This window comes from Carassius auratus, chromosome 4 (assembly GCF_003368295.1).
Source record: "Carassius auratus strain Wakin chromosome 4, ASM336829v1, whole genome shotgun sequence".
Classification (NCBI taxonomy): Eukaryota; Metazoa; Chordata; class Actinopteri; order Cypriniformes; family Cyprinidae; genus Carassius; species Carassius auratus.
The window spans coordinates 28,308,791-28,336,720 of record NC_039246.1 but is presented as its reverse complement, the minus strand read 5'-3'; the positions used below and the strand labels follow the sequence as shown (position 1 = coordinate 28,336,720).

General features: G+C 35.1%; 1 protein-coding gene across 3 annotated transcripts; it reads left to right on the top strand.

The window, feature by feature from the left end:
- Nucleotides 1-1,324: 1,324 nt before the first annotated feature.
- On the top strand, nucleotides 1,325-27,604 carry LOC113065193 (sodium-coupled neutral amino acid transporter 4-like). Of its 3 annotated transcripts, none has more exons than XM_026236450.1 (16): nucleotides 1,325-1,464; nucleotides 11,591-11,729; nucleotides 11,920-12,007; nucleotides 12,094-12,209; nucleotides 15,293-15,366; nucleotides 15,447-15,539; nucleotides 15,626-15,707; nucleotides 16,658-16,740; nucleotides 16,819-16,877; nucleotides 17,624-17,857; nucleotides 17,947-18,026; nucleotides 19,120-19,220; nucleotides 19,325-19,449; nucleotides 24,317-24,461; nucleotides 24,539-24,636; nucleotides 26,046-27,604. In XM_026236450.1, exons 2-16 carry the CDS (start codon nucleotides 11,626-11,628, stop codon nucleotides 26,148-26,150), a joined length of 1,587 nt encoding a protein of 528 aa, XP_026092235.1. In that variant the 5' UTR covers nucleotides 1,325-1,464; nucleotides 11,591-11,625; the 3' UTR covers nucleotides 26,151-27,604. The 3 variants fall into 3 exon arrangements, with proteins under 3 accessions (XP_026092235.1, XP_026092226.1, XP_026092241.1); XM_026236441.1 differs by lacking the exon at nucleotides 1,325-1,464 and adding an exon at nucleotides 7,600-7,700; XM_026236456.1 differs by lacking the exon at nucleotides 1,325-1,464 and adding an exon at nucleotides 8,229-8,607.
- The last annotated feature ends 326 nt before the right edge of the window (nucleotides 27,605-27,930 follow it).

The following is a 27,930-nucleotide window of genomic DNA, read 5'->3' as shown; positions in this document are numbered from 1 at the left end:
GAACTTTATCTATCTGGTCTTCAAGAATGTTTTTTATATATTCTGCTACTTGTTTCCGAACATTCCGAGAACATGTAAATGTAACATTCCAATAGTTTTTAAACTTGTTTTAAACTGATAAAATGGAATGTTCACTTACGTTTGCAAAACCAAAAAAAAACTCCTTTAAAACATTTAAAAAACTGGACATTTTGAATTTTAAAGAACTTAATGGGAAAGTTAACCAAACACATTTCGGTGATCACACCATAGATCTGATCCACAACAGTCAGAAGAATGCAGAACAAACATCTATATCTGCTATTTGGGTCACGTCCATCCAAAAATACATGCGGTCACTTCCAGTATGGCTCATCTCCACAGATAAGGAAACACACGTCTGCGCTCCGCTGCGTTTGGAACAGTATACAACTGTACTGCTATGCATTGAGAATGTGCTTGATGATCATTTGTCAAAATATTCAGCATGCAGAGACAGCACACTGCATCCCACAATACAATGCACTCAATCTCACACTGCATTTCTAAATCTATTCATTAGCATGATTTGAATTCTGCAATCTTTGCATTTTATCTGCATGCAATTCAGTTAGGAGGAGTCGAGTGTGTTTGATGAGTGAAGCTGGCAGAGAGATCAGTTCACTCACAGAAATGCAAAGTCATCTGAATACATTTGGCAGTGTGTTAACATCCTTCTTTTAACAAACTAAACATGATCATTACTCAGCAATTCAATTCATGTGATTTATGAATATGACAGACTGATGAGACTCAGGACTGATGAGACTTTATCAGTTTGTCCTGGCCTGATGCTGATCTACAGCAGCTCCATGAAGGAACAGAACAGAATTATGTTAGAATTTATAATCAGATGCTCCTGTGATCAACATTAAACTAAATAAATAACAGTGCAAGAGTAATAAACTAAAAAACAATAATAACAACAAAGTTGCAATTAATTAATTTCGTAATTTCTTAATAGTACTCATTGGAATTAATTTTAAATGTAAAATAAATTAATTAATTACAAGTGAGGTAGTAACTTAAAGTAATTTAAGATCAATCCAATAATGTATAAAATAAATCAAATAAAATATTAAGTTAAATAAAGCAATTTAATAACAACAAAAAGTCATTGTTAACAAAAGCTGTGAAAAAAACACCCTAAATAAAATAAATAAATGTAATAAAATAAAAGCAAGAACACAAACTGCCCAAACACCCTTGAAGACCAAGTACACACTCACGAAGCCCCTCATGAAGACGCGTGAGCTTGTATGTGTGTGTGTGTGTGTGTGTGTGTGTGGTTGCTGTGTAATTTGATGCTCGTGGAGGGTCTGCCATCATCACATGGTGGAAATTTCCACGCGCTCCTCGACTCCGGTTAAACGGGTTTGATTCCGAGGAGCGCCGCCAGTTCCTCTCCCTCCTGCGAGCTTTGCGCTGCTCCTCTGAAGGATCCAGGTGGGTTCAAACACTCATTTATTTCCAGAATAAAAGTGAAACATCGTTGCGCCTCTGCAGAATCACGGTTTGACGCTGGCGCGAGATAGAAATTATACATTAAGAAACATCTCTAAATATATATATATATGAATAGAATTTAAACATACTAATTATTTCAATGCTGCTACACGACAAAACCTAGTAATGTTTGCATGTAGTATTTTTTGCACAAATCACAAACTGTGTTACTTCATGCACGCGCGCGCTAATGCGAAAGCAACATGTTTTGAAATATCATAGTGCTCATTTGAACGATATATATGTTTTTTGTAAAAAAAAAAATAACGTGCATTTTGAATATTTTGGTGAACAGTGTTGTGTCAGTTTCACGCACACAAAGCGTTTTGTGTTTGGCGCGCGCCGGAGCTCGTGCATCAAACCTGCAGCGTTACAGGCTTTAAACATACACACAATGCGCAATTACTCTCACGTCAAGTGTTTAACAACATTTGTATCAATTTACGAAGTCTGAGGCTGGAAAAAGGCGATGCATATCGTAGTTTGTGTAAACCTGCATGCAGGAAGCAGCATCCAAAACAAACCAGCTTTATACAAGGGACACGTGTGAACTTTATCATCGTTTTCAGAGGGAAATATTTTTCCTATCCTGTTCCATTTGCATGTACACGTACACACTTAGCAGACACTCTTATTCTTTATGCATTTAGCAGAACCTTTCAAAACAGGAAGAAAATCTGAGAATTTCTGAGAAGTTTTAGTAAATCCTCTCTCTTGATCTCAAACTATTAAACACTATACTTGCAAAGTAGCAATTCATAAGAATGAGAATAAGTGATTGCATCTTGTGCTGCAGTTGTATTGTGTATGCTAATCCAGAACATTCTGTAATGTGTGAACCGCCCACCAGTGCTCAACTCTCTCTCTCTCTCACACACACACACACACACACACACACACACCACACACACACTAAACTGGATGGAGCTTTAATAATTCATGAGCACAACCATTAATTATTGATATTGCATGCATGCATTTAACTCTTATTAATTTAGAGTCTGAGCTATAAAGCTCTTCAGCTATATATGTTAGTAGGTTCATTGTGTTCTTTTGTCTTTTTCATTCAAATATTCAGATTTTCTGCTAAAAAAATTGTTAATGTGTTAAAAACTAGCTTTTGAATGGTATAGTGAATAATGTAAAATGTCAAAAACTTTTTATTTCAGATAAACGCTGATCTTTGGATCTATCTATTCATCAAAGAATCCTTGAAAAAATATACTCAACTGTTTTAAGTATTGATAATAATAATAATACATGTTTCTGCAAATCGGTATATCAGATACTAAAGACTGGAGTGATGATGCTGAAAATCCAGCTGCACATCAAATTACTTTTTAAAAAATATTCAAATAGTAAAAATATTTAACAATATTACAATATTTCTCACAATAACTGTATATATCAAAGTGTAGTTATTTTTGATGGCATTTTCAAAGTATCATGGAAATCATTGGGTTCAGTGTTTTTTCCAATAATGAAAATAACTGATTCTTGGACCCAGCTGTAATTTTGGGGCAAACTCAAAGACCGAAAATAAACTTATTTTTTTTAAAGAACATGAGTGCCCGTGGAAAACCCACCGCAATGCCACAGTGTTCCGGATGGTTTCCAGAACGTTGATATATGGTTACTTATTGGTTTTTAGCACAACACTAGGGTTGTCTGGTTGGTTTCTGATTGCCTCATGTGAAAATAGTCCATGACGTCTCTAGATATAGCTCTGTCGTCATTCATCCTCATCTTCCATTATTTTCAATGCGAGCAGCTCAGGTCAGTCCATTATGTGTTCTGCAATGAGCAAATCAATAGACTGATAAGATGTTGGACAGAGCAATGAAACCAAGGACATGACAACCACAAAATAAAGAAACTCTTCATAAGGTTTTTATATTTGCAATAATATTTTTTATTCATTCAAGCAATTTTTGTATAGGTGTGTAGCAACATATTTTATATGTTGGCAGTAAATCTGCGGAAACCCAAAATTTTAACAGTCAAAAGTTGTGAAATTTGGCACGTTGTTCGAGTAGCATCTAAGCTACTGTTATGCCAAATATTGGGGTTTTATATCAAACTGTGTAGCGCCACCATCAGCTCAAAGCGGCATTAACATTTCTGTTAACAATGCCTGAATCTAGGAACCGAATGCATTTTCATCTGATCCTGAGTTCAGTTTTAACAATGGTTTAACTTCTAAGCCAACTAGATTTTTCATTATTTTGAGGTAAAAATATTATTTTAAACATTTGCTTTTAAATTATTCAAGAATTGATCAAAGCCATCCAAAGTTACTCACTGGTTTTTGATACTGAATCCAATCCGTTTGCATGTAATGCATTTACAAATTTATATTTGTAACACTTGCATCAAAACTAAAGTAAGATGTTATCGTGTGTAAATCGTGTGTTGTTTGGGAGACGATGTCCAGTTTTTGGGTTGCTGGTCTCGGGCAGGAGTGTAGAGTGTTGCTTCCCAGTGTGGCATCTCTCTCATCTTTCCTCTGTTTCTATGGCAACCATTCCCACATTGACGAAAGCGCAGACAGTGATCTTTTGCATGTATATGATGCTCCAGGATACCCTGTCCTAGAAGTCACTATAATAGCATGAGAGCTTGGGCCGGGTTTCCCATCCCTGTTCCTGGAAGCACACTCCTAGCATCTCTCCTATCTGACCCGTCTATTTCAGGTCTTGGAGTCTGAACTGATGAGCTGATGAGTTGAATCAGATATTTTTGATGGATGTTTTCATATTTTTAGGGCTCTCCGAAGCGGAAGTCGTTATAAACTGTGGGGAGCACAAGTCTGGTAAACTTCTATAGCGTTCAAGCAAATATTTTTTGTGCTCCAATTTGCAATTTGGAAAAAAAATCTAAGATGGTGCTTTTCAAGAGAGGAAAAAATATCAAGAGATTGATTTCATTGGTCAGGGGAGAGAAAAATATACGGTGTTATAAATCTATATTCATTTATTTTAAATGGAAATATATGTGTAGAAAAAAAAAACTTTTCTACACTTTAAAAATGAATGTTAAATTTAGCAAAGAGTCCATTATGAAGAGTTTGAAGAGCGTACTGTTGGTGCACATCCAGAAAAAGACTTGTTAATACTGGTTAGAGTACATTTTTGTTGTTGTTGGCTTTCATCTTTATAAGAAATAGCGTCTAAATAACAAAATGATGGGTTCATTTTTGGGACACTAGTTGAATGCTTATTTTAAAGTCTGTCTGAACTGTTGTTTGAGGGTGAGATATTTGTACTAATTTTGAAAATGTTTAATTTAATTTATTATACAATACTCTGTGAGTGTGAGGTAGAGGTGTTGTGTTTCTGTGGAGTGTTGTGTGTTTGACCCTTGAGCCGGAGCTTCTGATTGGCTCGTGGTGTTGAGTGTCTCCATATAAGGAAAGGCCTCTTGGCACAGGAAGGAGCACCTGCATTAAGACAGTAATATTGGCTTTTTAACTACTTTTTTTGGCACTGATGGATTTTTCAATGGCCAGTATTGATATTTAGAGATTTGAAGTGCAGTATCTGATATAATGTACATAACTTCATAACACACAAATGGCTGAACAAATTTTACACAATATTTAGGTGAATATTGGTAAATATTCACCAATAATTGGAAATGCAGCACTATTGGTGGCCAGTATTTCAATTGGCATTGATGGATTTTTCATTTGCCAATAGTGATATCTAGAGATCTGGAGCACTGATATTGAATAAAATATTGATTCTGTAGACATATTAAGCACGGTTATTACCAGAATTATTAAAAATACTTTACCAATAATTGGGAATGCAGTACATTGGTATATTGTGGTCATTGTTTCATTTGGCGCTGATATTGATAAATCTAGAGATCTGATCTATAACTAAATGTTATAAAAAAAGATTAGCTGAACATGTATTTTATGCAATATTTACTTATAATATATTATTATAATATTACCAGATTAATTGGGAGTATATCACACTATTATTATGGTCAGTATATCAGTTTGCGTCGTCTTGAGTGATGATATTGGATATAATGTTGATGTATAACAACAAAAAAAATGGCTGAATACATATTTGCTTAAATATGTTACAAAATTCACCAATAATTTCATTTGTTGGTACATTTTTCAAGATCTGGAGTGCAGATTAGTGATGGGAAGTTCGATTCTTTTCCACGAACCGGTTCTTTCGGACGGTTCGATTCAATAAACCGGTTGAAAAAACCGGTTCATCGGTTCTTTCACGCTCGACGTAATGACGCCATTGGCGATGACGTAATGGCGTCACGTCTATCAAACATTCAAATATATAAAGTCAGTAATCATAACTTTAGTCAGTTAAAACCTCATAATCATGAAAAGTTTACATTTGAGTTTTGCAACAACACCTAAATACAGTAACAGCAATAATGTGCATATGAGGATTTAAGTCTTCAAGATATAAAGTAAATAAATTAGGTGTCATCAGCGCAGAAACCATGATCCACTTAGTAAACATAATCCATTGCGATGTATTTGTTATTAAATGAACTTACGTTTCGCCAGATTGTCCTTCATCCAAGCCCTCGAAATACCCGCGCTCATAATATTACTAGTACAGAATCAGAATCAATCACCAAAAGAATCCCTTCGGTTCAGATATGCTGTGAGTCAGTTGGCTTCACGCTGAATCGCGCATGCGCAGTATCATCAGTTCATCGGTTCTCAATTCGGACACGTCCGACAGAAACGATTCTCGGTTGAGTGTACTGATGATCCGAAAACCGATGCAACCGGTTCTTGACTAGAGAACGAGAATCGCTCTAACCGGCACGTGCTGCAGTTCAGTGTCATCAGCTGCTCTACTCGTGTTCATGTTCTGTTTACTACAAACTCAATTTGTGAATGTCATCATTAACTATAAATACAGTACAGATATCTCATAAATCATCCCTTATTCCTATTAAACATAAGAGTCTTTAGAGTCTTAATTATTGTCCAACTTCCCTGAAAACCCATTTGGCCTATACATTATATACAATATACAGATTGGAAACATTAATCTAAAAAAAATAATAATAAAAAAAATCAAAATAAAATATAGTTATTTTATCACACTTTCCGATGTTTAACAAAATACTTACAAAATTACACGCATGCGCAATATCATCAGTTCATCGGTTCTCAATTCGGACGCGTCCGACAGAAACGATTCTCGGTTGAGTGTACTGGTGATCCGAACACCGAAGCAACCGGTTCTTGACTCGAGAACGAGAACTGCTCCAACAGTGGGCGTGTTCGTTCATTATCTGGCTCGGCTCGGTGTTCATCTTCAGTTCGGTCTTCACAGCATTTCATTCAGTGTACTGTTTGAGTAAATGGATTACCCCGGGATATTGGTTTATTCTGACTCAGAGGGAGTGTCAGTCACGTTAAAAAAGTTAACAGCTTAACTAATTTGTGGATTTATGCTTATTGGAGACGTGAACCGTTTCAAACGATTCAGTTCGATTTGGTGAACTGGTTCAACCGGTTCACTAAGAAGAACCGGTTAAATTGAACGATTCGTTCACGAATCGGGCATCACTAGTGCAGGTATCTGATTTTATGATGATCTATAATTACTTAATAATAATAATAATAATAATAAAAATAATAATCATCTGTATTTTGCTCAATATTTGACAAAATATCCCAATAATTGTGAAAGTAGCATGTCTTTTAATCTGTCAAGTGGACGTGGTTGTTGGCCAATATCTGCCAATGGGACTTTTGATGGGAATTTTCTGCTCATCTCTAGGTTTTTGATCAGTGACCCCTGGAGTGTGTGTCTGTATATGTGTGTGTACACGCCTCAGTCGCGTATGCAGATTGGCGGATGCTGGTTGGTGTCCCAGAGCGTCCGTGAGGCCGAGCAACCCCAGATTCTTGCCCCAGTGCAAACAGAAGTTGATGCAACGTGTCGCGTTATCTCAAACTCATTTCTGGAAGCCTGTGTGCCCTTCAGTGACGCAGGTGAGGAGAGAGGGGCGGAGCTTCGAGCTGAGTGGTTGATGTAGAAGCATCCTGATTGGCTGAGGTGGGGCCACCTAAAGCTCTTTAAAGCGTCCACTCACCTCCAGGGCAAAAAACTAAGCTCATCCTTGATCTGTGAGTACATCTAGTGTCCTGTGTCTGACCGGCTCTCATTGTGAGTAACCAAACCACCATTAATATATTATTATTGGGTTAAAGCTAGAGGAGATCTGTTGGTTTTGCATTTGGTTGCTCGGTGTTGGTGTTTCTGTGTGTGGTCTGCGTCCAGCCGACAGCTTGAAGAACGCTGATCAAGCACAAACACAGACTTTCCCTTTGAAGAGCGAGTGTGTTTTCATTATAAAACACTCAGGTCATTTCGTTTTGTGTTTCCACTGCAGTTTAGTACAGCTTTAAGTGTGCAGGATTATAAACATGTTGCAACCAAGAGCTGAGCGAAACTTTTTCATTCTGCATCGTAGGGCTGCACGATTAATCGAACGTGATTAATTGCGATTGAAATGCACATCTAGTCAGTAAAGCTGGTTCTGTGATTAGCAGTAAATCTCCATCATCTGCTTTCCATAGTTCTCTGACAAGCTATGGAAAATCGCGTTCATAATCGCAGACGATATAATTGTTGGGTTATGAAATCAACGAAAACCTTCTCGATTATGACAGCTGTTTGCGTATTTTCTCTGGTTGTGTTGATTTAAATCTAGTGGGTCTTGTATCGCAAGTTCAGTGACGCAGGTAGTGACGATTCTCTCCGGCCAATCAGTGATCAGCAGGGTTTACACATCATATTTTGGTAATGGTACGTCTCACTTGGACCCAGTGGAAACCCCCCAAAAGTGAGCCGTACCGAATCATACCATGTCGTATCACACAGTAGAAAGGCACCATTAGACCGGTTTAAAGCCAGTCTGAACAGGTTTCACTCAAACTGCGTCTGCACAGTTTGGTTTAGATTTTGGTTTACTTTGTTGTAACTCCAAAATGCTGCTGAAGCTCTAGAGGAGATGCATTGGATTACTGGAGAAAATCTGAGATGTCTTTGCTGACAAGGACAAACGATTGAAGTATTTCATCTACTGTTTTTCTACGTCTGCTTTCGGTTGTAAATCTAAAAGAGTTTTACTGTGTTTTAATTAAAGCTGCATTAGTCATGTGTTATGAGACGGTCAGATCTCAGCGTTTCTCAATGTGTGCTGAAGTTAAAGTTGAGTCTGTTTGGGTTTGTTGCATTAGCTTTATCTGCTCTCCACTGGTTAGGCTGGTTTTACAAGGCTGGAGTTCGCTCTTAGACTTAATGTCTTACAGCTGAATTTACATGAAGAGTGTTAAAAAACTTAATCTTCTATCACGATATGCTGCAATTTCAGAAAAAAGGGTACAAAAGTTGTTGCGGTACCTTTTTAAAAGCTACCAATAAGGTAACTTTAAGCGATAATATAAACCTTTAGCACACTAACACACACCCTTTTGGGGAAAAATGTGCCCTTTTAAAATGTTTCGCAACAGTGACATATAGGATAAGATCTGATGTGACTTACAGCTGAAAATATGTTATGTGTATATTAATAGTTTTTTTTAACAACTGCAAATATTTTTTTACAATCTTTTTTTACAATGGAAGTTGATGAACACACAGCATCAGGTTATTCATATTATTAAAACTCAAAACAGTTGAGGTAATATAATAAAACTGATCATTCAGACCCTAATTTCTGATTGGATTAGATGCACTGTTGTTCTATATTAAAGCATCGAGTTGCAATCATTAACAGACAAATGAATGAAGTAATGAATGACATTGCTTGTCAGAAGGGTTTATTCTGAATTGAAATAATATTGGTGAATTTTAGCTTATTGCTGTTGTCTAACAGTCAGCTGCATTAGGAACGCACACACACACACACACACACACGTTTACTTTCTGTAAAACTGTTCTCGTGTGTAAATCCAGTAAATGTGTCTATTCCCAGACCTGTGAAATATTTCCATGAGTCTATAGTTCAGCAGTTTTTCTGGCCGCGTTTATGAATCCTTAAAGGTTCAAACCATGTTATTTTAGTATCACTGAGAGACTCTTATAGTTTTTATTAATATGCAATAGTCAGCATTTGAAGTGGATCAAAACTATCTGTTTAAGTTGTTCTAAAACTAAAGACCAAAATGCATCCTTGTCTTACGACAACTTTGGTTAACTTTTTTGGTCCACTTCAAATGTCTACTGTGTTTTCTGTTTTTGTTTTAATTTTAGTTTAAGATTTTCTCGTGGTTTTTTTTTTTTTTTTTATATTTTTAAAGTAAAAAAATTGGATTTGTTTATTTTGGTATAATTGTTATCAATTGAGAATGAAAACTAGCTGAAATAAAATCCTTGTTTATTTTAAATTGTATTTTATTTCAGATGAAGTTTAATTTCAAGTAGCAAAAAAAAAACCCTGAAAATCATGAAAGGCCAGTTTATTAGTATTATTGTGTATTTTTCATGGTTGTTGTGCTGTAGTAAACTTTACTGTAAATAAATGTAACAAAAGTTCGAAAAAATTCGCATACAATTATCTCGAATATGAAAAGTAATATTATGTATCTGAAATTATTCTAACAATTGTTTTCTATGATTTTAGCTAATAATGGTTGTTAATATTGTAAAAAAAAAGATGAAAAATTTTATGGAATGAAAATTGAAATAGTGAATAAAAATTGGACTAAAAATTTATAGATTTTTTTTTATTTTTAATATTTATGTATGTGTATATATATATATATATATATATATATATATATATATATATATATATATGTGTGTGTGTGTGTGTGTGTGTGTGTGTGTGTGTGTGTAAAATTATAAAATGTAATAAAAAAATAAATAATATAGTATAAAAAAAATATATAAATTGGTAGCACTTTATTTTACAGTCCTGTTCCCCATGTACATACTATGTACTTATTATAGTAATTACAATAACTATGTAATAACTAGATACTAACCCTGAACCTACCCCTAAACCTAACCTTACCCCATGTAGTTATCTTGTGTTACCAGAACTTTCGTAGATAAATATACTGTAAGTACACTATAAGTATATGTAAGTACACGTACTGTAAAATAAAGTGCAACCAATAAATTAATATATGATAAAAATTAAAGAAATTTAAAAGGATTTATCTTGCAGCTGATAATAGATCAGTGTTTCTCTCTCTATTAATGTGCAATTAACATGTTAGCTCAAACTAGGTTATGGTGGGGTAAAAACGAATGACTTTCTGAGGCTGAAAATAGAAACAGGTAAAGACAGAAGATCTAGAATTTGTTTAATGAACCATTGGAGCCATGGCTTATCGGTTGCTGAGCTCAAATCTGGCTTGTAGCATTTCTTGATTTTGTTTCATCTGTCTCTCATGCCCATAAAAAGTGCCACAAAAGGCCGCTCTATACAGAGGATGACGTCAAACTGTGTTGTCCTTGAATCTGGTGGGCAAAGAACCAGCATAATGTCAATATTGTAGCACTAATTTGTCTGACAAATATATGTTTTTGTCAAATTTGTGTGTGATAAAGACCCAGAATTGCATTGCTTTTTGTAAAGGTGATTTGGCAGTACATTTAAAAACAACCAACCCTGAAACATCATGACGTGTTTCGCCTCTAGAACAGACCAGATTTGTTTGGTTTTGAGGTAATATTGATTGATTTATCACAGCATGTTCAGAGTCCCCGTCAGTATATTTGGCTCCAAGTGTGGTTATGTTGACTTGTTTTTAGCAGATCAGTTCAGGGTCAGTTGGCTTAAAAACACGAATAGTTAAGCTGCCATTTGTTGTCGCACTTTGCACACATTTTTAAGCATTGCGGTTTAAAAATGACTGAGAAGTTTTCAATGCAATGCATGTGTAACAGTATATTAGATCTGGATGTTCGGTCTTAAAGTGACAGCAGTCTAATATTCCTGCTGTCTGTCTTTCATGTTAACTATACTGTGATATATATCAGTATCGTCTTATCACCTGCCCCTAATTCTAGCTCTAACCAGACTTCTCTGGTTCTTTTTTCAGTTAATTTCTCATAGTCGAAATCCTAAGCTGTAAACATGGAGCGTATGGAGCTGAAGAAAGTGAGCACGGAGGCGGACGATGAAAGCAGTGTGGACGAACGCTTCTCGCCCATCGATTCAGAGAAGGCCATTATTAACGGGTGAGAGTCGCTGTTGTGTGTTTAACCCTGACGCTGTTTGATGTCCACATCTAGAACATTGTGTCACATAGCTTGATGGGAAATGACGTCATATGCTGACACATCCATGCATCGATTCATCGTGTAACAGCAAACAAACAACCTGTGAAATGTCTTGTGAAATGACATGTGTTTGTGTCGTCGATTGCAGCTCACTTCTGGATGAGGACGACACAGAGAGTCAGAAGTTTCTCACCAATGGCATCTTGAAGAAGAAGAAATACGAGGAAGAAGAACATGTGAGATCCTTGTTCTGAAACACATTAGCATATTCATATTCTCTCTCCATGGAGCTGTTGGTTAACTCTGTGTTTCTGTCTCGCAGCACCCGGGTCACACGTCGTTTGGGATGTCCGTCTTTAACCTTAGTAACGCCATCATGGGCAGTGGAATTCTGGGATTGTCTTTCGCTATGGCCAACACTGGCATCATACTGTTTGTGTGAGTATCTGTGCTCAGAATGATGTGGAAAGTGGGAGGGACTTATCAGCTTGGCTCATGAATATTAATGAGGTGTCGGAACTTTCAACCAATCTTAATCCTAGTTGCTGGAGGGCAGTGGTTAGTTGTATTAGGACAGTACTTCTTTGTTAAATAAATATTTAGTGTAGTTTATTAACTTTTTTTGGTATTTGCATAAAATGTAATGCCGTAATCCTGACAGAGATCCTAATTTATTTTTTTATCAAAATTAAAAAATAAAATGAATGACCATAATAGTAAAATATGTTTGTGGATTTTAATAGTTTTAATAAACTAGCTATGGCTACGATTTGGCCACAGTAGGCATTAAAAACTTGAAACCTAAATGAATAAATTAATATTTAATGATATAGTTATTTTTACTGTCAAGGAGTAGCAAAATAAATAAATACATTATACATTTTCATATTACCCAAAACTGAAATAAAAATGAATAAAAACTGTATAGACATATATAAAAAAAAGATGAAAGTGCCACTAAATAAGAAAAGTTAGATTCTATCTATGTATTGTTTCAAAAGTTTTAATGTTTGCTACAGCCCTGTTTGTAGCCAACGAGGTACTTCCAGAAAGCCCTGGAGAGGTTCTTATCTAAGAATGTGCTGGCGATCGTTCTGTCGGGACGGCAGGATTTCTGTGACACGCTACACCGCGCACAACGCTAATAAACTATATGGCTATATTTAGTTCAGCGTCTGGTGTTCAGTAAGGGTTAAAGTGTGTGTGTGTGTGTGTGTGTGAGTGAGAGAGTGTGAGTGGGTGAGTGAAAGAGAGTGTGTGTGTGTGTGTGTGTGTGTGTGTGTGTGTGAGAGAGTGTGAGTGTGTGAGTGAGAGAGAGAGTGTGTGTGAGTGGGTGAGTGAGAGAGAGAGAGAGAGTGTGTGTGTGTGTGTGTGTGTGTGTGTGTGTGTGTGTGTGTGTGTGTGTGTGTGTGTGTGTGTGTGTGAGAGTGTGAGTGTGATTGGGTGAGTGAGAGAGAGTGGGCATGTTTTTGTGTCATATCAGGACACAACTCTGTATAATGACATGGGTATGACACAGGTATTACAAGGAGAGGGTGACTTATGAGCACATAACCCATGTCCCCATTTTTCAAAACGCTTATAAATCATACAGAATGAGTTTTTTTGAGAAAGTAAAAATGCACAAAGTTTCCTGTGAGGGTTAGGGTTAGGTGTAGAGAATATACAGTTTGTACAGTATAAAAACCATTACACCTATCGGATGAACACACTTTACACAGAAACAAACGTGGGTGAGTGAAAGAGTGTGTGTGAGTGTGTTTGAGAGACTGAGTGTGAGAGTGTGAGTGAGAGAAAGTGTGAGATAGAGAGTGTGTGTGTGAGTGGGTGAGTGTGTGAGAGAGTGTGTGTGAGAGAGAGTGTGTCTCTGTAAGAGACTGAGTGTGAGAGAGTGTAAGTGAGAGACTGAGTGTGTGAGAGTGTGTGTGAGTGTGATTGGGTGAGTGTGTGAGAGAGTGTGTGAGTGTGAGTGGGTGAGTGTGTGAGAGTGTGTGTGAGTGTGAGTGGGTGAGTGTGTGAGAGAGTGTGTGAGAGTGTGAGTGAGAGACTGAGTGTGTGAGAGTGTGAGTGGGTGAGTGTGTGAGAGAGTGTGTGAGAGAGAGAGAGAGTGTGTGTGTGTGTGTGAGTGGGTGAGTGAGAGATAGTGTGAGATAGAGTGTGATTGTGTGAGTGGGTGAGTGTGTGAGAGAGTGTGTGAGAGAGAGAGAGTGTGTGTGTGTGTGTGAGTGGGTGAGTGAGAGATAGTGTGAGATAGAGTGTGATTGTGTGAGTGGGTGAGTGTGTGAGAGAGTGTGTGTGTGAGGGTGAGTGTGAGTGGGTGAGTGTGAGAGAGAGTGTGTCTGTGTGAGAGAGTGTGTGAGAGAGAGTGAGAGAAATTGTGTGAGTGAGTGTGAGAGAGAGTGTGTGTGAGTGTGTGTGTGTGAGTGAGTGTGTGTGTGTGTGAGAGAGAGTGAGGCCAGCAGGAGGAAGCCGTGGATGCACACCTACAGCTCTCAGAGCTCAGTCTCAACCTCACATCTCTCTTTCATTCTCCGGCGCTCGTGTCAGACGGTTATTTCTGTTCGGTGAGCCGCAGGAGGCCAGTGTCATGTGACTAAACCACCATTAACTGATTCTAGAGATCCATCTCTCTGTCGCTCAGTTTGTCTGGCTGCAGCTGAACGTGAATTAGACTTGTTTTATGCGTCGCTTCATATGTCATTCAAACGGTCTCTTCCTGTCCAAGCTGGCGGTCCTTGGCTCAAATAAGCTGAATTGTGGAGAAGATTTTCTCATAGTCAAAAATCTTGCTTTAGAAAAGTTGCAAATGTTATCAATGCATATCTTTGACTTTAACATCTACTGTTGTTGCGTAATATTTCGAGACTCGTCTGTAAGTCAGATGCTCTTTAGCACATCTCTGATCATCTTATATTGGCTAAGAAACATGCTGTGACAGTAACTGCGGTTTATTTTTGAAGCGTTTTCTAAATGCAGACTGCACATATGTGTGTCTGTGCATTGACCACACACAGCTCTAATGCTATCTATACTCTCAAAATAAGGTGAGCAGATTTCTGAAATGGAAACCATTTGACTTGTTCAAACTGACCCCTAACTGGTTTTGATGCAAATCACCAAAACAACAATAGTAACCACTGCAAATAACAAACACATCAAAATATATATATATATATGAATATCTACTAACTTAGTTTCTACCCCAAAATAAAACGTAATTTTAATGTTTATTTTCAAATATTTTCAAATGTTCAGGTTTGTTTGGAAGGTTATTTAAACGTTACGTAAAATGTTTTTTTAGAATGTTCATCAGATACAAATAACATCATAAGAACATTCTGAGAATGTTGATCTCAAAACATTTTCTCTCATCGTATCAGACATTAATCAAGTTACTAGAATGTTCCATAAACATTAGGAATGTTCAGTTGTAACGTTTATATAACGTTGTCAGAACGTTCCGTACTGGCTGGGTAGCTCATGATAGGAAGCGTTCCTAATGTTTCCTTCTGTTTCTGCAGCATTCTCCTGTTTGGAGTCGCTATCCTGTCGCTGTACTCTGTTCATCTGTTACTAGTGACGGCCAAAGAAGGAGGTGAGCTTGTAGAGCGATCGTAAACACACATATTAACTTATGAAACGTGTATTTGATGCTGTAATATCCTCTGGCTGCAGGCTCGCTGATCTACGAGAAGCTCGGGGAAAGAGCGTTTGGATGGCCGGGAAAAATGGCAGCTTTTGGGTCAATAACTCTGCAGAATATCGGAGGTAATGATGCTATATTGAAAGTAGCTTGAGTCTTCAGTTTGTAGCGTGAGTGATGTGATAGTAATGTGTGTCTGGCTCGTCTTCAGCCATGTCCAGCTACCTGTTCATAGTCAAATACGAGCTGCCGGAGGTGATTCGAGCGTTTCTGGGGCTGGAGGAGAACTCTGGGTAAGACTCAGTGTTTGTGTCTGTAGATAAAAGCATAATAACTGATTTATGATGGAAATCTGTGGCAGTGTGAGTGTCTGTGATTGATTGGAGAGAAATAGGGATTGAAGCATGCATCATGTAAAAAATGTATACATGTATTTAAGAAATCCTTTTTGTTTCTGACCGCATTGGCAGAATCTGACTCAGTTCTGATGTACTTCTGAGAAAACGGGTTTTGTCATTTTGCTTCTCATGAAAATGCATTTTGATTAAAGGATGTTTAGATACAAAATACTGAATAATGGCACTTGTCTTTTGTAGAGCTTGTTTAAAGCTGAAACTGAATCATTTTATATTTATTGACATTTGTAACCACAAAACCAATCATAGGAGTCAATTTCTCGAAATTGAGATTTATGCATCATCTGAAAGCTGAATAAATAATCTTTCCATTGATGTCTGGTTAGTGAGGAGGATATAATATTTGTCTGAGATACAACTATTTGAAAATCTGGAATCTGAGCGTGCAGAAAAATCTAAGTATTGAGAAAATCATCATTAAAGTCGTTCAAATGAAGCTCTTAGCAATGCATATTACTGATCAAAAACTAGATTATATATTTATGGTAGGAAATTTACAAAATGTCTTCATGGAACATGATCTTTACTTAATATCCTAATGATTTTTGGCATAAAATAAAAATGTATAATTTTGACCCATGCAGTGTTTTTTTATTTATTTGTTGGTTATTGCTACAAATATACCCCAGTAACTTAAGACTGCTTTTGTGCTCCATGATCACATTTTACAACAGTGCCTTTTTGCTAAAGCGGCTTTGAAAGCATCCGTGTTGTATAAAGCGCAGATGGAATCCATATAATGAATGGAATGGTTCTGCAGCATGTTTTGAGATCTCCGCATCATCTAAGAGCGCTGCTGTGAGTATATGTTCTGGTTCTCTGTGCAGTGAGTGGTATCTGAACGGGAACTACGCAGTGGTGTTGGTGTCCGTCTGCATCATTCTGCCGCTGTCTCTGCTGAAGAACCTGGGTAAGACTTGTCTGTGAGCAGTGCAGTGTGTGTGTGTGTGTGTGTGTGTGTGACGCTGGTTGTCCTCTCTCTCATCAGGGTATCTGGGCTACACCAGCGGCTTCTCTCTCTCATGTATGGTGTTCTTCCTCGGAGTGGTACGTTTCTCTTCATTTGCTCTGGATGTTTAATAGCAGCTTTCTGTTCAGTAAAAGTGAAAATCATTCACTCGCCCTCATGCTGTTCCAAACCAGTGTTCATCTAATATTATTGAAATAACATGTTTTTTTTTTTTTTATAAAGTATATTTTTTTGAACTTTTTTAGTGCAAAGCATGACTTCACTATTATAGTTTTTAATAACATTTAAAAATATATTTTTATTGGTTTTTTAAATGTCTGTGAATGTTTTTATTTTTATTTTACTTATTTTAGTACAAGTTAAACCTAATTAAAAGTTAAGTGAAAGGATTTTATTTTATTACTAGTCATGAAGATCATTTTTATGCTTTTAGTGAACTAATATATATTTTTCCATTGTAGTAGTTTTTCTATATAAATTAGTTATTTTAGTATATCAAGAAGTTATATTTCAAGCAACAAAACTTATGTCAGATATGTTTTGAGTTTTTAGTGAACTATAATTACTCAGTTCAAAACCTTTATCAAATTTTAGTTAACATTTTGTTTTTCTTTTTTAGTTTATTTTTAATTTTTATTTAATTTTTTTTTTTTTTTTGTTATGTTAAAAAAGTGTTTATTACATTTTATTTCATGAACTTTTTTTATGCATCTAGTTTTAGATGATGATAACCCTGTTAAATCGTGTTTTAAGGTAACTTTGATTCTCTCTGGGTTGATCTGTTTCTGATTGCATTGTTTGGTGTCTCTGGTTTGATTCTCAGCTGATCTATAAGAAGACGATCCTGCCGTGTCCTCTGCCGTTCTTCTTCCAGAACGGCTCGGATGCTCTGGGTCTGTACTCGCTGCACAACGCCTCGACGCTGACCTCTTTATCAGCAGTGAACGCTCCTCACCCGGATCCTCACGCACCGCTCCACAGCGCCGTCCAGGTCACGCCTCGCCCCGAGGACACCGAGGACATGTGCACGCCCAAATACTTTGTGTTCAACTCACAGGTGACGTGGAAACATGTGCCTGAGCCTGTCAGACTGGACGCTGTGTGTGGACACCGCCTCACGCCGCTTGCTGTGTTTGTGTCTTTCAGACCGCGTACACCGTTCCCATCCTCGCCTTCGCCTTCGTCTGTCATCCTGAAGTTCTGCCCATCTACAGCGAACTCAAAGAGTGAGAGAAACTTTGTACTTGTGCAAAATAACACTAAAATCATAATGCACCAATGTAGAAAACTGTGTGTGTGTGTGTGTGTGTGTGTGTGTGCACTACTGTCGAAAAGTTTGGGATCAGAGCAATTTTTTATTTAATTTTTTTTTATGATTTTTACAGGGTTTTTTCTGCTCATCAAAAGCTGCATTTATTTGATCAAAAATACAAGAAAAAAAATTTATATTGTGAAATATTATTGTGATGTAAAATAAAGATTTTCTATTTTAATATACATTAAAATGTAATTTATTTCTATGATAGAATGCTGTATTTTCAGCATCATTCTACTGTTATTTGCTGATTTATTATCAGTGCTGAAACTGTTGTGCTGCTATATATATATATATATAATTGTATTTATTTATTTTTTTATTTTTTTGGAGCCTTTGATACTTTTTTTCAGGAATCTTTGATGAACAAAAAGTTAAAAAGAAGAGCATTTATTTAAAATAGAAATCTTTTCTAACAATACACACTACCGTTCAAAAGTTTGATGTCCGTACATTTTTATTCATTCTTTTTTTTTTAAGAAATTTAAACTTTTACTCCGCAAGAATGTTAAATTGTTAAGAAGTTTGCTGTTCTTTCTAACTTTTTATTCATCAAAGAATCCTAAAAAAGAATTGTAGTTACCCCCCCAAAAAATAATGTCAGCCAAACTATTGATAACTCTATTAATAAATCAGCATATCAGAATGATTTCTGAAGAAACATGTGACACTTTCAGCTTTCAGAAAATTCATCTTTGCGTCACAGAAATAAATTACCTTTTAAAAGGATATTAAAATAAAAACCTTTATTTTATATTGCAACAACATTTTGCAAGATTACTGTATTTTTTCTGTATTTTTAATGAAATAAATGCAGCCTTGAAGAGCAGAAGAGACTTCTTTAAAAACATTACAAGTCTTACTAACCACAGACTTTTGAACGGTAGTGCACATATATATATAAAATGTTTTATTAGTAGTATTATTTTTTTACAGTTCCAGTAACAAAACTTTATTTTTTTTATTTTTTTTTGGGAATGAAATCCGCTCCTGGTGTTCCTCAGTCGCTCTCGAAGGAAGATGCAGAAGGTATCGAACCTGTCCATCCTGGCGATGCTGGTGATGTACCTGCTCTCCGCTCTCTTCGGTTACATGACGTTTTATGGTACGCTACAAACACACTCTCCTCATACACACCTTCAGCGCTCTTCCATCACGACGTGCTCCTCACTCTCTGTCTGTGTGTGTGTGTGTGTGTGTGTGTGTCAGATCATGTGGAGGCAGAGCTGCTTCACACCTTCACAAAGGTCTACAAGTTTGACACGATGCTTCTTCTGGTGCGTCTGGCCGTGCTGACGGCGGTGACGCTGACCGTTCCCATTGTGCTGTTCCCTGTGAGTAACTAAACACACCCTGTGAACATGCTGTGAAGTGATGTATCCACCTCCTCTTACTCTTATTGAGGTTGTAAATGTCCACCAGAGGGCGCTGCTCTTCATTTCTACAATTTTAGTGCATGCTACCCTTAATTAATGCAACCATATTAATATCAGTATCTTATTGGTCATCGGTCACCCTGTTCATTAGATATCAGAACCAGCAACAACTATTGAAATATCTGGTAACTGCTAGTAGTTTCAACACTTTTTATCATATTCTGCACATTTCAACCCTGCTTCAGCACTGGAAAAAAATAGTTACAAACTGGATTGTTTCAGGGTTATTATAGTTAACTAAAACTAAAACCATAAAAAATCATTACTTGGAAAAAAAAGTAATTTTATTTTATGTTAAATAAAATATATATTTAGTTTCAGCTAGTTGACAAGACAAAGATTCTTGCTTTTGTTTAGTGTAACTTTATGTGATAAGATAATTAAAACTGATAAAATACAAACAAATAAGCGAAAACAGAAAAGCGATGATACTAAAACCATAAAAAAATACATAAACTTATTTTATTTAAGCTAGTTTCTAAGGGAACATTTTTCATTTTCAGCTTGATTTTTTTTAAATAACTAAAATAAATAATAAAAACAAATAAAAAATGAAATGTATTTATTAAAATATCTAAAAAAAAAAAATTTAATTCATAGAAATGACAAAAACTAGAAAAATGAAATCTAATTCAAAATATTAGTAAACTATATATATATCTATATATACATATGTATATCAATGATAGTAAAACCGTAACACTACTTGAAATAAAAGAAACGTTAACTGAAATGAAATATATTAACACTTAAACTAGTTGCAAAGGCACCAATTCTTATTTTTAATCTAACTTGATGTATTAAATAACAAAAAATAAAACATTTAAAAATATATAGACATTTAGGGGAATTTATAAATAATAAAAATTACAAAAAAAACACACACACAACAAAATTAAAATGTTAAATAAAATGAGTTAAAAAATAAAATAAAATTTTTAATGTAAAAAAAAACAACAGTGATATATCAGTAACAATAAAATAACACTGATTTGTTTAATGAATAATGTGTGTTTCTGTCATGTGACAAGCAGAAGGCGACGAAGAGCTTCTTTTGCTCACACACACACACACACACACACGCGCACACACACACACACACACTCTCACAGTGAGGGAGGGGCGATCAAAGCCAGTGGAATATTACCTGATGCAGTGCAGTGAACTTGCAAAGCTGCAGTTACAGCAAGTGGCCACCGTGGCGCTATAAACACACAACACTCCTGCAGCTCTCAGAGTCAGATCAGCGTTTCACTGAAGACTGACAGGTGCTGCTCTTATTTGATCAGTCTGTCGAAGGTGATTTCATCAGGACCGGTGAAAGCGATTCGGCTTCAGGCAACCTGTGTAACAGAGCACAGTTGAGCTGAGGCCTGCTCAGGGGTCGCAGAGTTTGGCAATGTGACATTTCATGTTTCCAAGGAGTTCTTGGCCTTCAAGTTGCTCTTAAATGTCACGGCCTTTGTGCGTGAGATTTCTTTTGTTTTGTTTCGTCTGAGAGCCAACGGAGACCTTGAGTCAGATGCACAGACGACACTCGCTAACAGAAAACGGCGATGCGAGTGCTTTTATTCTGAACGAGTCTAAACCAGGCTCCTCATGAGAATTCTGGATTTTTGTGTGAATAATTAGTTTAAGTTGGAAAATCTACTCATCTTTTATTTTTTTAAGTCAGTACTTCACTTGCATTGTGTGCATAATATACATGCTTCTTTTAAGATATCCTTTTCAGGGTTGTTGTCATTAAATAATATAAATATCTTAAATATATATGTATTTTAGTATAATATGATTTAATTCAATATAAATGAAAAATGTAATTAAATGTAGGAATGTAATGTTGCAACCTAACCAAAATAAAATTGAAGCATTAAAATGTCTAACTGGAAATGAAAAGATAATAATAATACAGTGAAACACAAAAATGTATACAAAGTAAAAACAGAAGCATTAAAATTAAAATAAAATAAAATAAATAAATGTATGCATTTAGCAGATGATTTTGATCCAAAGCGACTTAAAGTGCATTCAGGCTAACAGTTTTTACCTAACTAAATAAAATAACAAATACATAAATATGAATAAAATAATAAAAAACTAAAATTAATAATAAATTCATCAATATTAGTAAACTAAAGCTAAAATAAAAATAAACTAATCTTAGAAAGGCCTCTAACCTAAACAGAAGTATTTAAAGTAATAATAAAAAAACAACAATGTATTAAATTGACAACTGAAAATATAAAAATAAATAAAACTTAAATCAATTAATTAATATGCTCTAAAGCTAAAATAAAATAAAATGTTCTTATTTATTTGTTTATTTTGAAAAAAAAATTACAAATGCATATATATATATATATATATATATATATTTATATATAATTTTTTTTTTTTTTTTTTTCATATATGTTAGTTGGTGCTCTGACCCTGTGATTAGGCCGGTCTGTCTCTCATGTGAGGTCAGTGCAGCCCAGGGTCAAAGGTCACGTCAGATAGTTTACACCCATCTGAGAGTAACTCAGCCGCTCCATACAGGAGCTTGATTAGAGAGTGTTCCTCCAGCAGAACCTCGTGGCTTTCTCTCGCTCACAGTGACACTTTTCTTCATCTGGTTTTGTGGTTGATGACTGATCTCTCTCTCACTTCTGTCTTTGTGATCTCTGAAGCTATTTTTAGAGCCGTTTCTCTGAAACTAGCATGCTAAGCTACTTATTTCGAAGCAATTAAACAACACCAAGGCTGAAAGTGTTATCTGCACGACAAAAAACAACAGGCAGATAACTACACTAAAGCTATTCAGGACAACAAGCTCTTACAGACATTTCTTAGATTACAGTATTTGGAAAAAAACAGAAGTGGTCTGTTTTCATGCTATAAAAAGAATGAGACGAACATGCAAATTAACACAACACACTACTGTAGTTACACAAAAATATTGCATTGAAAATGACTTGTACTAATACGCATTTTACTTTTTTTTGCATTTATTTGATCAAAAAACAGTTTTTGATGTGAATATATTTTGACATTTATTTCTGTGATGTATTACTGCAGTCTTCAGTGTCACATGATCTTCAGAAATCATTCTGATACAATGATTTACTGCTAACATTTCTGATCGTTATCGATGTTGAAGACAGTTCATATGTTTATGCAAACCATAAGATTATTTGATGACCAGAAAGCTGAAGAGAACAGGATTTATTTGAAACCGAAATCTTTTGTAACATTATCTGCATGCATTTGCCGTCACTTTTCAATCGATTTAATGCATCCTCGTTGAATGAAAGTAACAATGCTAGAGATTGACCATCTTAGCCGACTGAAACGAGTTGACCTTTACTTTAAAGAGAGTGTGAAAACATCTGAGCTGTAGTCAAGGCAGTCAGAGACGTGACAGGAACTGGGAAAATGTCTCAAATGCTTGGAGTCTGGACTGAAATGTGGCACCCATGTGACGGCTGGAGGACTCTTCCAGGGCCAGTTTTACTAAACGGGGAACATTAGCACGAGCTGTTAGTAAAACTGGCCCCAAGTCTGCTCTACACTTCTTTAGTGATGTGTTATGAACCCAACCTGTTCTTATTAAACCATGTCGCAGAAATCACTTAATCAACTTTTTCTGCTAAAAAAGCACTCAAAAGAACCACTATATTTTACTGGACTACACTTTATAATGGAAATACACATTTTTACTCACAGATATGATTCATATAGTTTTTTGGTTAATTGTTTGATGCCATTAAAATAACATTACGTCTTGCTGCTTAACGTGATGTAAATAAATAAAAGGACTGAAGCAAGAGTTCAGAGATATGCAAAAAAATAAGTAAATCATCTGAATGATCATAAATCAAGATACTTTTAGTAGTGAAGCAATATGACCTAAGATATTAATGAAAAATTCATTAAAAAAAAAATCTGCTAGTGCAGTCAGAAGACTATAAGATTTTTTTTTTGGTATAATTTTATATATATTATTTTTAACATGATAATATTATAACATTTATAAATAATTGTTTTAATATAAGATTTTATATTTTATTTTTATCTATTTGTTATTATTAGAAGTAGTTGTATATTCAATAAATTCTTTAAGAATTGTTAATAAATTAAGAATATTTATTAAAAATAATATATGTCTCAATTTGTTAATATTACATTTTAATTAATTTTTTACATGTTGAGGGTTAAGGTTAGGGTTTTTTCTCAACTAAATGTATTTTTATATAAAAATGCTTATATTATAAAACAAGTGAAAAATCTTAATTAAGAAAATATTTTTTTTTTTTGCAGTGTGAAATTGTAACGAGTCCGACAGAGGAAAACTGTGTGTGTGTGTGCGTGAGTGTGTGTGTGTGTGTGCGTGTGTGTGAGTTTGCAGAGCTAGAATAACTTTCTACCATAATATTAGTTCTCCAAGGCATTTGATTAGATCTAATCAGAAAATCGTGTTCATATACGAAGATGTTTGCTTTTCATTTGTGTTGAATCATCTGTATACTGGAGCTGTTTCTCTAATACACATTTAGCATCTATGGTGCAAAGGCTTTCAAATACATTTATGTGAAAAAAAATCACTTCTATTGTTAAAACTAATATAAATTGAAAAGTGGAAATGTATATATACATAAAAACACTATATATGAACAGTAATAATGTTTGTATTTCCCATTTCACTCACAATATCTTTTGTTAAAAAAGTGAATGCTTTACTGGTCTTTTTCTAAGTTCTGTATCGTGTGTTGATTTGTGTGTTCAGATCCGTTCTTCAATCATCACAATGTGTTTCGCTGGAAAAGAGTTCAGCTGGATCCGACACTTGCTCATCGCCGCTGCGATACTGGCCTTCAACAACCTCCTGGTGATCTTCGTCCCCACCATCAGAGACATCTTCGGCTTCATCGGTCAGTGCTCTCTCGCGTGTCAGTAGATCTGAGAAATAAAGCTGATCTCACACACATTCCTCCTCTTCCTCCTGTAGGATCGTCTGCAGCCACCATGCTCATCTTCATCCTCCCGGCCGCCTTTTACCTGCGGCTCGTCAAGAGTTTACCCTTCAGATCGCCGCAGAAAATATCTGTAAGAGAAGACTCTATTCTGTTCTGTTGTTCAGTGCTGGGTAGATACTTTCAGATTGTGGTCCTTTACTGAATATTGTTGAAAATTTTAATTTGAGACGTTCTGTTGCATTACATACTGAAGGTAATATAACCGGACTACTTTTGAACTAACCTTAGCACGAATGGATAAAAGCTAATTAATTAAATCCTAAAAATTTTAAACCAAAAATTAATAATAATAATAATTCAAATATTGACTTAAAATCTCAAGTGAATATTAAAATGATGAGGTGTAAAAATGGATTCATGGAATCCATAAATTAAGTAACATTTTAAAATGATGAAATCAAGTTTTACTTTAAATAATTAATGTATAAATAATATATTATCCTCTAATCCATTGTCACTGTAATCTGGTGATTTAAAAAAATGTATGCATTTAAAAAATGCAATATAATGTAATTACAAGTTTTTCATTTTTGGAATCTTTATGTAATACAGGTTACATTTAATCAGTTACTACCCAGCTATTATTATATTATATTATATTATATTATATTATATTATATTATATTATATTTTCATGATATTTTTTTAACTGTAAGTAATGTAAAAATTAATTAAAAACTAATTTACATATATATATATATATATATATATATATATATATATATATACAGTACAGACCAAAAGTTTTGAAAAAACTATTTCTAATGTTTTTGAAAAACATAACTATTTTTAATGTTTTTGAAAGAAGTTTCTTCTGCTCATCAAGCCTGCATTTATTTGATCAAAAATACAGAAAAAAAATGTATATTGTGATATATTATTATAACCTAAAATAATTGTTTTTAAATTTATTATACTTAAAATGATCATTTATTTCTGTGATGCAAAGCTGAATTTTTAGGATCATTATCACATGATCCTTTAGAAATCCTTCTAATATGATGATTCATTATCAAAGTTGGAAACAGTTCTGCTGCTTAATATTTTTTCAGAACATGTGATACTTTTTTAGGATACTTTGATGAATAAAAAGTAAAAAAAAAAAAAAAAAAAAGCTATGTTTTTAAAATATTAATATTTTGTAATAACAATATACACTACTGGTCAGTAATTTGGGGTCAGTAATTTTTTTTCTTTCTTTTTTTTAAATAAAATCAATACTTTTATTCAGCAAGGATGTGTTAAATTGATAAAAAGTGATAGTAAAGAAAATAAATTATTAGAATATATATTATTAGAATTTTTTTTTATTTTTATAAATGCATATATAATATTTCACAATATTACTGTTTTTTTCTGTATTTTTGATCAAATAAATGCAGGCTTGATGAGCAGAAGATTATATTTTTTTTGTTTTTTCATAATTCCTATATTATATTACGTTATGTTTTTTTTAATTGAATGTGATTTGATCTCCAGGCAGCCGTTTTCCTGGTGGTGGGTATCTTCTTCATGATCGGCAGCTTGTCTCTGATCGTCTTGGACTGGATTCACAACCCGCCGGGTTCAAAAGGAGCTCATTAAAGCTCCGGCGGTCGTCTGCTGAAGCCGTTTCATCCCAGAGACTCGGACGAACCCTGCGCCTCTACCTCGCTCTCGTTCACGTCTGAACGTCTCCCAGCTCTCACATCCCCGCCGGGTTCACGAGACTCGCTCATCACCAAAGATGAAGAGAAAGAGAGAGAGAGAGAGAGTGAAGAAGGGTTCATCAAATAAGCACTTGAGGATTTTTATCAAGACATGCCAACAATCACCTTTTCTTCCTGTTTGCCTTCATTAGCTGGTCCTAGATGGTTAGTTAGTTAGTTAGTTTGGTTTAGTTAGTCACGTATGCTGAGGAGGATCTTCCACAAACAAAATGAAGACAAGTAAACGGTGCTGATTTCCATTTCACTTGAATCAGATTTCCTCTTTGAGAGGGGGAAAAAGTTCAGATAAGTGCATTTTTGTATTAAAATGAAGTACAGTTGGTCCACAAAAGCTCCGCTTTTTCCTCTCAAACTGATCCACAAGCATCGATTAGAAGATTTTGAGCGGGTCAGTTCCTCTCAAGATGATATTTAACCACGCCAAACGTTTCTGACTCATTATTAATCAGCGTTTCGTCATCGCACACCGGTCCGGACCTGACCGCTGGGCTTGGCTTTCCACGATCTGTTTCCTGTGGAGATCTGTGCCTTCTTCCTGTGCCTCGCCGGAGAGAAACCTGAAGGTTTACTGAAGCCTGTCTCTCCGCATGCGCCGAAGTGGACCATATTTAAAGATCATGTGGTGATCTATCTACTCATAGAGCAAGTGAATATTTCAGATGTTACGGTTATGATATTTTTGCATGTGTTAAATCAGAAACATGGTGTTTTTTTGGACGTTGTATATGGTTTGTAAATATCGTGCTCGATGATGGACGCTGGAAGAGACGGACACATGAGAGAGTTGTAGTATTATATTTAGATGTCGGTGCCATCTTTTGTAAATCTGTAGAAAAGCCGTTGTATTTCTTTTGTGTGTTCTTGGTGGTTTTTATGATGAACTGAATAATGGAGTTGTGTGGGGTTTTTCTTTCTTTCTTTTTTGTATGTTGTTTGATTAGTTAACGGCTGAAATGGTACACAGAGACGAACGTTTGTCAGCGAGAATGTGCTTGAAAACCTTCAGATTAGTCTTCCACCGTTTACCTCTGCAAACACAGACCGGATGTGTTCATAAGTGCCATTTATTTATGAATCTTAAAGTCGACGTGAAATCAGAACAGACCTTGTTTGCTTTCTTAATAACACTTCAAATCCTGCTAGTTCATGTATTAACTAAATGTAAGAAATACATTTATTTCATTGTTATTAAAGTATTTATGTTTATTTTTGAACGGCATTTTTTTTCTTTTTCTGGCCAAAATGTATTTTAAATATATGTTGTAAACAGTGATGTTAAGTGTATTTTGTTCAATTAAAAACAAAACTCAAATTTAGTTTCAACCAAAATGTTTTTTTGTTTGTTTTCAAAATGTGTTTCAGGGACAAGAAAATACATTTCCAATTCATTAATTTTTAAAAAGTTAACGTGTTATTGACAATAACACAACTACTTTTTTTCAAATATGAGAAGTGAACATGTTTCCTTAATTGATTTCAGAAAATGTAAAATATTTTTTGAATTTCTTAAAAAAAAAAAAAAGTTTTATATTTGTAAAATATATTTTCAAAAATTTCCAAAAATATATAGATGGTAGAAAACATACTGACATATAATAAATATATATTTCGGCTGCTTTTGAATATTTTGAATATACATTTTATATACATAAATT

What these genes read in the sequence shown, in the direction of transcription:
- LOC113065193 (XM_026236450.1), top strand. Translation starts at nt 11,626, where the DNA reads ATGGAGCGTATGGAGCTGAAGAAAGTGAGCACGGAGGCGGACGATGAA. An exon ending in AATACGAGGAAGAAGAACAT is followed by an intron (nt 12,008 to 12,093) that starts GTGAGATCCTTG and finishes TCTGTCTCGCAG; the next exon opens with CACCCGGGTCACACGTCGTT. An exon ending in GTCTCTGCTGAAGAACCTGG is followed by an intron (nt 16,741 to 16,818) that starts GTAAGACTTGTC and finishes CTCTCTCATCAG; the next exon opens with GGTATCTGGGCTACACCAGC.